This window comes from Arachis hypogaea, chromosome 10 (assembly GCF_003086295.3).
Source record: "Arachis hypogaea cultivar Tifrunner chromosome 10, arahy.Tifrunner.gnm2.J5K5, whole genome shotgun sequence".
In the NCBI taxonomy this organism is placed as follows: domain Eukaryota; kingdom Viridiplantae; phylum Streptophyta; class Magnoliopsida; order Fabales; family Fabaceae; genus Arachis; species Arachis hypogaea.
Window position 1 is genome coordinate 2,393,344 of NC_092045.1, and position 12,150 is coordinate 2,405,493.

At 27.0% G+C, this 12,150-nt stretch overlaps 1 protein-coding gene across 1 annotated transcript; it reads right to left on the minus strand.

Moving 5' to 3' along the window:
- Window positions 1–883: 883 nt before the first annotated feature.
- Window positions 884–3,684, minus strand: LOC112714582 (uncharacterized). The gene is made up of 3 exons (XM_025766201.3): window positions 3,095–3,684; window positions 2,699–2,930; window positions 884–1,535 (listed from the first exon to the last, which is right to left on the minus strand). Exons 1-3 carry the CDS (start codon window positions 3,389–3,391, stop codon window positions 1,081–1,083), a joined length of 984 nt encoding a protein of 327 aa, XP_025621986.1. The 5' UTR covers window positions 3,392–3,684; the 3' UTR covers window positions 884–1,080.
- Between the last annotated feature and the right edge of the window lie 8,466 nt (window positions 3,685–12,150).

The window sequence follows — 12,150 nt, forward strand, 5'->3', positions numbered from 1 at the left end:
TCAAGCCTCAATATTTGGACTGGTTATTGGGCCGTTCATTAGAAATTGGAGTTTAAAATAGTTATGGGTATTATTCAACTATGGGCTGAAATAGAAAGGCCGAGAGATCAATCATCAAAGATGGTCCTTAAATGAAACTACAAATTCATGGTTTTAAGGTAAACCGAAAAATTATTTTTTATGGTTTTAAGAACAAAAGAAGGTGATAATCACCCAAAAAACAAAAAAAAAGAACAAAAGAAGGAGTACCAAGAATCAAAGCATTTAGATGAAAAGCAGTGCTAAATTATATAAACTAATAATATTAAAGAAATTTACAAATTTAAGAATGTGTAATGATGCATATATATAGCATTCATATTTTCATTAAGCACTATTGCAGGCAAAAAACCATCAAGCTAACCCTTCAAGTTTACCCATTAAAAAAGATAGGGATTGTCAGTTAGGTAAGGCTAACTTTTCCACCTTAATTCATACCAATAGTAAAAAAATCTCGTGATCCACAAATTCAACCTAACAAAATACATAAATTCAGTTACAATTTTAGTTTTTATTATTTTATCTTAGCTTATCTTTAATTATTCTTATCTTATCTTTATTCGCAGCAAAGAAAATTGAAAGCGGAAACTAGGAAGAATGGCAACGCCGTTTAAAAAAATTTTCTGTTTAACTTGGATGTTTTTTTCATTTAATTTGGTCTTCACGTTGATAAAACCGTTACAAGTTTAAAATTTTATTTTTAACAATTTAATTTTTTTTAAAAACGATTACAAATTTAAAATTCTATTTTTAAAAATAAAAAATTTTATTTTTTAATAATTTTAAAAATTTGTTCAAATTGGCTAATACCGAATTGGTTTGGTTAACTAAGGGGATTGGCTAGTTAATTAAGTGACAATAACATTTCAGCGCAACCGTAATTAGAACTGCGCATATATATTATTTTTTACATAAAACATGCATGTGCATGGGACATTTCACATTTGTGAAGCACTCGGAAAGGGTTAACAAATAAGAAAAAGAAAAAAGTGGGGTAAAAATGCAAACTCTTCATCTCCCCCTTAATAATAAGATACAACGTTACAAAACCTCAACCGCTGTACAATGCATAGTGGATAGCTTGTCCAACAAATCAACCGTTAACATGGAAGCTCTTGGCTTTGGCTTTGGAATAATCCTGTGAGATTGAGAATATCCCATTGATGATGATGATAATAAAGGGGTTGTTGAAGTGTTCCTTTCACATGGACCTAACCACTTAGCTTGCATGTACCTATGCTTTCTCCATGGCCCCATGTGCATTTTCTTTTCTTTCATGCACCTTTTTGCAGCCATGCATAAGATCTTGATCAAGTTCGTTAGTCTCTCCACCTTCCCCACAAACACTTCCGGGAGCCGCCGCACCAGGCGGTTATAGTCCTCGCTTCCCCTCGCCATCTCGAACTCCGCCCGGAAGTTTAATTCTATCATCACTCTTATTACCTCCCCTTTCTTTGAGCTTGTAGTGTCTATCACATCCAAAAACTTATGTTCACCTGCACACACAGTTATTTTAATATTAAAATTTAGATAAACAATTTAAAAGTGTAATATATTTTTATTTGATTAGTAATTATTCATATCGTTTAAAATTGTCATTATTTATCTAGCACTCCCGTAGTTTAATTAAAAGTGATCAATATTTTTTATGAAGGGGTTAGTGACAACAACCAATATCTAATTCAAATGACAAGACGTTCTTATCCAGATCAATTTTCTAAGTAACTTTTTTATCCCTAACTCACTTTTCAATTGTGCACCTACCATTCAATATTCTTATGATTTATACTTTAATACTCCCACTAGCTAGGTGTAATCTTATGAAAATAACCCTACAGCTAAAGTGTAGAGTTAATTAATAATATAGTGAGGATTTTGAAAAGGGTAATTTAACACTTTTCATGTGAAAACAAAATACATGGAATAAAATAATTTAATAATTTAACATAATACTTATCAATATTTTAATTATTATTTTCATATCAGTACCTTAATATATAATTTATCGGTTTCTTTAATAATATCCGTCTTCGATAAAAATAAAAATATTTAAAAAAAAAACTGATTTATATAGTTGTGTTATCGCTGTATTTTTAGTTTTAAAATACTTGGCAAAGAAACAAAGTAATATCAATTATCTGTATTTGTGACTGTAAGGTTTGCATATGTCTTTGTATCAATGATGTATTTGATGCATTATTCTTGAAATTAATCTATTCAACTAGTTAATACATGCATCACAAAACGAAAATAATCAAAGGAAAAAAAAAAACAAGACAAAAAGAAGAATATTTGCCTATTTGGTTTCAATCTAATCTTAGACCCACCCTAAAGATTTTTTTCTATTAAGAGAGGCGAACAAGTCAAAGAAAATATAATAAGAAAACAACTCCACTAAAAAACTAATAAGAGGTGTAATCAATTAAAACCAACTAGTAATTAATTTAATTTTTTAAATATTTAAAAAATATATAAAAAAATTAACAAAAATATCTAATCCTAATTCCTAATAATAACAAACATCCAAATTTATTGTTGGACTATTTTAGAAATTAAATTAAAATGAAGTTAACTTATCTTGACTTATGACCTACTTGGTTTCCATTCTTTTTCATAAGGAAAAAAGAATGAGCAAGTTGGAAGACAAAATTGTACAAACCTGAAGGAATGTCTGGTGAGCTTCTCCATTTGGTTTTACAGATGGCACTATCAAAACCTGCTTTCTGAAGCCGCCTTGAAACTTCCCTCATCAAGCAGCTCCGGCACGAGGTGGCCGCCGCCATCTCTCTCCCGCAGCAGCAGACGCTCTCTTCGCTTTGTATTTCTTGAAGCGCTTCTTTGGTTGCATGCCTAATCCTTGACTCCAAAGAACTTGTTCTGCATACATTTGCCTACAACAAAAAATTCTACCTCACTTAATCGCCGTCGTAAATCACTCATTTCAAAAACTTAAAGCTGATAGAAAAAAAAAACATGAATAATTATATTTATAACGGTTACAACAGATAATGAGAACCACACTTTTTCAGATAGACTAATTTAATTGGTTAATTACCTGCAAAATCTGCTGTTGGTTGTCCCAAAAAGTTCTGTTATCCTCAAGGTTACAAGTATCATCATCATTATCTTGATCATCATCATGATGTTGATCCAACTCGATTTCATTAGAGTCATCACTACTGCAAGCACTATAGATGTTTGCATCATCAAGAAACTCGAATTCAACGTCACCAACAACACAACTTGTCTCATGTTGAGGTTGTTCAACCACGTAGCTGAACTCGAGGGTTTTTACCCTGCGACGACTCGACAGGAACCTCGTTACTCTACCACCCATGGTTGTTCCACCCATGCTGAGTCACTCACTAACTCACCCCCTATTTTTTCTCTCTTTAAGCTTGGTTTGGATGATGTTGTAATTTCCAAATGCATTTTATACCGAAATTGTGGCTCGATTGGGCCCACCACAGGCCCAACTATTGGGCACTAATCGCCGCGCACATGTGGGTAAATTCTGGATGCCTACGTGGCGTTATTTAAGTGGTTGGTTCAGATCTGACCAGTCGTGTGACTCGAGTGGAAGTTGGGCCAGACAGCGAGGATCCACGTAGGTGAGGTCCAATAATTTCTCTTCAACCCAACCATATGGATATACTCGAATATTCATCGGGTATTTTATAGGAAAACAATTATAATCGTATTATATAGTATGTAGTAACCAAAAATGAAAAACGAAATAATTATCAAGCGAGATTTGAAGAAGAAAAATATCTATTATATATATTCGTATAATCAATCTCAAGTATTAGATTCTGTATTCGTATAAGCATGATTCTAATACGCGAATATATTTTTTTAATAAACACGTCTGAATTTAGGGTATTAAAATTATGTATTCTACCATCAAACCCCAACCATCCGAATATGCTCAAATATCTTAATTTCTTGACAAATTAAAGTTAATTATCAAACAATATATACAGGAATCGAATAAGTGTTCAAAATATATTTCTAGTCAGAAATCAGTTTTGCATTATATTTGGAATTGTCCAAAAGTTTATTTTTTCTGACATAGGTTGGATATTTTTTGTCATCCATTAAATTTGAAAAACTGGTTCTTGTATCATAGCATAGAGCATCCGTTCAAGTTCTTTTTGGGACTTTGGTGGATATGACAAACAAAGAATAATGACATCTTTAATCTTCATGAAACTTGGCCTCCAAAAAAAATAATTTGTCTGGCATTAACTTTAGAAAAGGAGTTTAGGAATATTTTTGAATTATAACGTATGTCCTTTCCCTCTACTCTAAATGGTTTTTGGAATTCTCCATCAATTGGTACTTTTAAGATTAATTGTGATGCTAGTTATTTTGGTTCAGGTGATAGTGTTGGTTTTATTTGTGTTATTAGAGATTGTAATGAGAGTTGGCAAATGAAGTGTTTGAGAATGATTGAGAGTAATAGTATTCTTTAAGGAGAATTATTTGCTATTTGGAGAGGATATCTCTTAGATTGGAATGTAGGTCAACGAGATGTTATTTGTTAGACGGATTGTGTGAAAGCATTTAATCTTGTTACTCAAAATGGTTTTAGATTTATTGATCCATTGGTACTCAAAATAAGAGATATTATGAATTGAAATTAACGTGTTGACTTTCGTTTGATTATGAGAGATGCAAACACAGTGTCAGATATCATGACAAAGATGACGATAAAATTACAATTTTTACATATGGAGATTTTTTCACATTAAAAAGAGTTTAAGAATAATCTTAACAGAACTGTCCTTAATTTAAATAATTCCTTATTTTATTTTTTTTTATTTAATTTATTTCGATCATATAAAAAATAATATATACAGAAATAATGTTAAGAAGAAATGTTGATGTCCTGAAGCAAATACATAATAACCCGGGGTGAGAAATTTAAATAATAATTAATTAATTATATGAAGTTTTGTTGATTGGAAATTAGAATGAGTGAGTCGAAGCAATGATGAGATGCAACGTTGCAAGATCAAGGGCGTTGAATAATGAAGCTTATCCGATAGGGAGGTAGGTGGGGCCAGCGTGTCCGCTACCAAAATTAGATTTTGGAAGAAAGTGAATTGAAATGAATTACGCGGCTTATTGTGGGTGGTTTTGTTTCCAATGATTCCCCCACCCATTGGAATTCATCTTCATTATTATGAACTTCATGGCCCAAATTTAGGGGCTTCTTTGTAATTTACCCCCTTCAATAATTTTGGTGTTCCCCGGCCGCGTCATAAAAGAGCATAATTGGATGAATATGCCTTCTAAAAAATAATCATTTTAAATTTCTTTTTTTATTCTAAGCATGTTGTTGGCTGATGTTTTTACGTGACGGGTAAAAAACTAAAAATATTTATAATTCTATTAACCAAGGTGGCAAGGTCCCACTATCTCCCACACCAACAAATAATAACGAATGTCTATAATTACAAACTGAATATGAATAGAAACAATGAGAAAATATGTGCATTCATTAGCACATGTTCATGCAGCTCATCAACATTAATAAGTTTGGAAACCATAAAGGAATGGGATTTAGCTTAAAAACTTGTACCCCACTAAGGAAAAAAAAAGACATTTTCCCACAAAAGAAAAATACCCAAAAAGGGAAATGAGACCAAATGGGGCTACCAAATTAATGAGAAAAAAAAAAAGAGAAGAAGGAGTATAACAAGCAGAAAGAATATTTTTTTGATACACAGTATAATTTTAAATAATTACTTTCATTATATTATTAAATTTGAACTTGTTGCTCTGTCTTTCTCATTTTACTTCTTGTTATTATACTTTATTTTTACAGTCAATTTTTTTAATTCATCACTAATTATAAATTTCACATTTTTCAAAAATATAGTATCTAAATGAAATCAGTATCCTTTATTTAATTTATTTTACCTTTTTGTCCTTTTTGTATTTGATATAAATTTAAAATGATTTTATTAATTAGAACTAAATCTAGAGGTGCATGCATTTATCTTTTGGGAAGAAGGAAATGGGCACAAATGGGAGTGTCATCTTCATTGAATGGTGCTGAAAGTGAACAGCTGAAGGCTGACGCGGCAAGTTTTGATGAAGAGAACGTGCCTGATAGGGTCGGGGCCTGGACATGAAGAGTGGTGGTTGTGGAGAGACATCACACTTAGGTGTAATTCATATCATGATTTATGACATGATCCATGTCATTTGAAAATGGTGGAAACTCAGGTGTGCAGTTAACTTCACGTGAAGTTGATATGTAAATATCATTAGATGTTTAATTAATTTGACTAAATTTTTATCTAACGTCTCAGCTATCAACTTCACGGAAGTCGACTGTACTAAGTTTCCACCTTTGAAAATATATTTTAATTTTAATACAAAATTATTTTACACGTGTATTCATAAAATTACAAAAGAATAAGAAAAAAAATGAAAAATGCATTTTGTATTTTTTGATTGATTATTGATTGATTAAATTAAATTATATTGTAAATTATGAAAATAAAACTAAATATATACAGAGTATTGGTCTATGAAAAATAAAAACAAATAAAGATAAGATAAAATAAGAAGATAATATAAAGATAAGATAAAATAAGATAATAAAATTGAATTTATGTATTTTGTTGGGATGAATTTGTGGACAACAAAACTTTTTAATATATTCAATTATATAATGTGATATTAATAAAAATAATTATATTTTATATTAATTGCATAAATAATTATTTAAAAAAGTATTTATAATTATACAATTATATAAAATATTTTACATTTTTAATACATTAACTTTTTTTACATATTAACAATTAAAAGAAAAAAAAGGGAAGAAAAAAGGGGCCGGAAAAAGTTAAGAGTAAACTTAAGTGAAAGAAAGTTAGCTTTTAATTATTTTATAATAAAAAAAGATCTCATTATTTTATTTAAACCTAAGCAAAGTAAGAGAGGCTTTATATAAGATTACATCTCCATCTAAAATTTTCCCCACAAATTGTTAGCTAAAAAAAGAATAGCAGTGTAGGCGAGCTAGCTTAATCCATTCTTTTAGTGTTTTATTGGAATTGGGAGTATGATTAGGTTTGAAGAATTGAAGTCTAAATTAAATTAAAAAATGGTGCGTGTGTATACTTTAGCAAAATATTATTGGCCACACATTGCTATCTTTTTTGAGTTTCCACTTAGGCTTCTAACTAGCCTTTAATTTAAGACATGTTAAATTGAATTTAGTTCTCCAAATAAAAAATTAATAAAGTGATAAAACTTTTATCATATATAAATTTTATTGTTTTAATTTAAAAATAATTAATATCTTGCTTTATTATTTTATTTTTTTATTTTAAAGATCTTGATCTTATTTAATTAGCACAATGTATATGAACTTGAAATGTCTTTTAAAAGTTGGTGATGATGTTAAAATAGGCACTTCACTTATTTCAGAAATTAAGGCATGAGTCCATTATTGATTTGGAAATTTTATTTTCAATTCAATCGTTACAAAATTTATTTCAAAATGTCATGCATATAAGTAATTTATTTTTATAGTATATCCGATAATTTAATTTTGGTAACCATCTCAATATTATGTTCATTGAAAATAAACTTTCACAAAAGAATGGACACACTTATTACATTTTAAAATATGTTAGATGCTTTTTTGTCATTAAGAATTTTTATATTTATTGTTATCAGTGTGTGAATTTTTTAGACATTAAATTAGTAGTTAATATATTAAATATACCCAGAGTTTTTGTTTTATTTTTTACGGTAATCTCTAACTCAATAGATCAATAATTAATGTAATATAAATTTAAATTTTATTTAAAATTTTGTCATTAATCAATAAATTATTATATAAATAAAGTAAAATTCAAAATTTCAATATTTATTTAAAAGAATTAGTAAAATTTGCGTAGAATTTTTAATTCAAAATTTCAACATTTATTTAAAAGAATTAGTGAGATTTACGTAGAATTTCTAATAGAACTATCCATCTATCTTTTGGTATATTATACAGAATTACGCAAGTCAATTGGTTAAGTGAGTTCCTAAATTGCATAACGATTTTAAAATAATAATTACAAGATTTGAGTTTCTAATTCATTGTAAAGTTGGACCCATCCAGATATTCCATTATTTATAATTTATGCATAAAAAACACATTTTAATCCAAAGAGAAAAGAATTTAATTTCCTGTTGTGAACAATGGCTAGTTTTGGGGCCGCATACATTCATGATTTTCCATCAATCAATAATCATCCATTGATGTTTTTTTTCTCTCTCCTCCTTCCGATTGCATGTGTTAAAATAAAGAGAGTAAAGTCCACATAAATTAACTAAAGAACAAAAAGAAGAAAAAACGTATAAAAATTGATTGACGAAGACTTACCAATTGTTTGCAACTGTAGCAGCACTATGAGATTGGACACGTTGGTCACCCTATTTGTTTTCTCTAATCCAAATCACCAAATGCGACAACAATAATAATAACAACGACCAAAAACGAGGGGAATATATATATACGGGGACCAGAGTTAGAAGTTGTTATTAATCATGTCCTATTTTTTTATAATAAATTTTAAATATTTCATAATTATTTTTAGATAAGAAAAGTATATAGAACCAAAAAATTATTAGTCAAAAAATAAATAAAATCATATTAATTTATATTTTATTTTTAATTAATTTATTTTTTTAATTTACAATATTTGTTATTAATTACTATTTAATTAAAATTAACTTTTGAGTAATATTTTTTTAAAATTGTTCCTAGGATCACAGCGCAGAATTAAATCCGTTTTTTCACATCTCACACTCCAAGTCTTTTGAATGTTACGCTAATATAAAAAAATATTCTAATATTTAGTATAAACATCATCTACATATAAGTTTTGAATTTATCTAAAAATATTTAGCTGGTTTTTAATTGATATCTTCTTAATTCTCTAGCATTGTTGAGAGAGATAAGTTAAACAAAAAATTTTAGACACTATATATAGTAATTATTACCAAATTGTATATCCATCAGTATATGGTATTTCGCATCGCCATGAATAGGTCTTGGAAAGTTGAGATAAACTTATAATGTCAAAATATATAAAATTATACATGTAAATAAAAAATATATATTATAACTAATTTTTGCTAAAGTACTTATTTTAATAGTAATTAGTCTGTGATGCGGACGTGCGTGACAATGTAACTTGGAAGTCAAATGTAATAGTGTGAGTATTATTGGAATAAATTAAAGGTGAATGAATAGTGAAAAAGTGGAGTAGAGGTGCATGATTATCCCATGTATTATTGCAATTAAGATCAACATCAACATTATCAACACCTCCATGGATTTTTACTGTGTTTTCATGGTGTTATTATTGTGACAGGAAATGACAGAGATATTTTTCTTGTGTTGTTGTATTTGTACTTCATTTTTTTGTTTGCTGTGTTTGACTGTTACTATATGCTTCACTCTAGTGTGTCAAACTCTGTTTTAAAATTTTTTTATATGAACCAATGAAACAATAAATTAAAATTATTGTTACCAGATCTAGCAAGTGAATTAGGTCTATGTCCTTAATTAGGTAATGCAATTAAGGCTATACGCACGGTTGCTTCATGAATCAAATTAAAGAGACTATTTTGGGAAGTTTGGTAAAATATATATAGCCTCCTAATTTACGATATACCTAGCCTTACTTTTTTTGCAAAATCTTTCCAATGTTAATGAGATAATAATAAAAAAAGGGCACAAATCCTAATCATTCATCATTAACATATTGTATATATGTTGAGGAAAATTAGGTAATATAATTAAAAACTTTTCCCTTTTAACATATATATATATTTTTTTTGGTGACTATATATATATGTATCGCTGTCAATTCCTTATCACTTATATCAGCATTCATCAACTAACATGGGATTATAATTGTAACGGTATCATTTTTTTCAAAAGTTTAAGTTAATAAAAAAAATAATATAAATATAATATTTTTAATATTTTTTTTCAAATAATTTTTTTTGAGTTTGTTTAATTTTTATATAGACATTTTTTATTTATCTTATATTATTTTTTTTTAGCTTTTGAGATTTACAAAAATCAAATTTTAAATCAACGAAGAATTCAAAAAATTTTGACAATAAAAATAAAATATATATAACATCATAATAATTTAGATTTAACTAATATGTGTCTTAAAGACACATGACAAACTTAATATTAGTGAAAGGTTTTAAATTTTTTTATTTAATAACTGGAAAATAAATATATTAAAAACTTAAGTTTTTTGTATTTACAATAAAAATATTCTCAATTTGTATTCTTAATATGTATCTTTAGGACACAAGATAAATAAAATCTAATAATTTTTATAATAAAAATATTATATTGCATAAAAATCAGTTATAAAATTATTCATTACTATTATGTATTTGTGTCTAAATATATTTATTGTTTAATTTATTTTCAATATGTATTATATACGAATAGTTATTTTTTATGTACATATAGCATAATTATTGTTATAATTATATTTTGTTATTGTAAAATATGATTAGTCTTCAAAATATATAATTTACAAATTAAAACACCAAAATAATAATTTATAATTTACAATTCTATTTTTTAGGTTCATATTTTAAAAAAAAGTTGAGTAATTTTTTTTAATAATACAATTAAAATGTCTCTTATATATATATAATATGACTAAACAGTTATTTAAAAATTTATTTCTCATACAATTATAAGCCAACTCTCAATGACATTCATAGTTAAAAAAATTCTTTTAATTAATATAGTTGTTACATGAAAAACTAAAACTAATTTTAAAAAAAGATAAATACTATATTTTGAGTTCATTTTTAAGAAAGAATACTAATCTTATTTAAATTGAGAATTGATCATTCTAATAAATATTTAATATAAAATTTTTAAATTAATTATTTAATATCAAAAGTTAAATAAAAAAAATCATTGTAAAATTAAATTTAATAATTTAATAAAATTAAATAAATATTATTATCATATATTACTCAAAAAAATTTTAAATTATAATAAGAATATGATCTATCTCTACTCTAAATCATTTGAATATAAAATTCTGATAATATGTCATAAAATAATTTTATAATAGTGAACAGCTGTAAACTTTGTATGGCTATATGTATACATGGAAGATCCAAATCCAAAGATTTATACATCAATTTTGTATACTATATAGACGTGGAACATGTGTTTCTGCATGTGCCTATATCTATCTTATCCCATCATATATATATCAAGCTCAATTGAATATGTATATATGTGACGAATACATGTTTTATATACAGTTAACTTTGGTACTCTTTAAAAATTAGAGAGTAAATTATTTATTTTTAATTAAGTAATTTATCCTCTTTATATTAACAAAATTTTCAGTGAGGTACATAACGGACCAAAATCAAAATGATTCATAAAGGCATATATAAACCTTTAAAAAGATATTTATCGACCACTAATTAATTAATCAAATAATTTCTGATAGCTAGTATAATTAATGGAGGATTTATATCCATATACTTTGTAAGATATATTCTAATTATTTCACATTAGTGTGTCAGATCAATCTTTTTTTTACACATTATAAATGAGATATATATACCACATACATTGAAGCTGTTCAATTATTTTCAGCATCGTCGATGATTTAAATTTTGACCCATATAACAACAATATGGCAACGTGTTAATAAGATCTTTACTAATTAAGGTGGATTTTTTTTCTACAATAATATGATAATTAGTTTTCATTGAAAAGATGTTTGTATTGATCATTATCATTTAATTAATAGGTTATTAATATACAATAGAGGCATATATATAAGAAAATTAATTCAATCCAAGAAATTAGTTTACGCGAAGCATCCCTTTGAGATAAATTAACGTGAAAATTATATCATCACAAGCAATAAAAATATACTTGATTATCCATTAATTTATTAGATTAATATGGTGTTATCCATGGCAATGAGTAATTGAGTAGTGGTTTGTTCAACGTTAACATCAATCACCATAATGCCACCCTACATGCATCATTGAGTATGGAATAAAATTTATTATGATTAA

Coding starts and splice junctions, on each gene's coding strand:
- LOC112714582 (XM_025766201.3), bottom strand. CDS start 3,391: ATGGGTGGAACAACCATGGGTGGTAGAGTAACGAGGTTCCTGTCGAGT. Junction 2,931..3,094: donor ACCAACAGCAGATTTTGCAG/GTAATTAACCAA, acceptor TTTTTGTTGTAG/GCAAATGTATGCAGAACAAG. Junction 1,536..2,698: donor CTCACCAGACATTCCTTCAG/GTTTGTACAATT, acceptor CTGTGTGTGCAG/GTGAACATAAGTTTTTGGAT.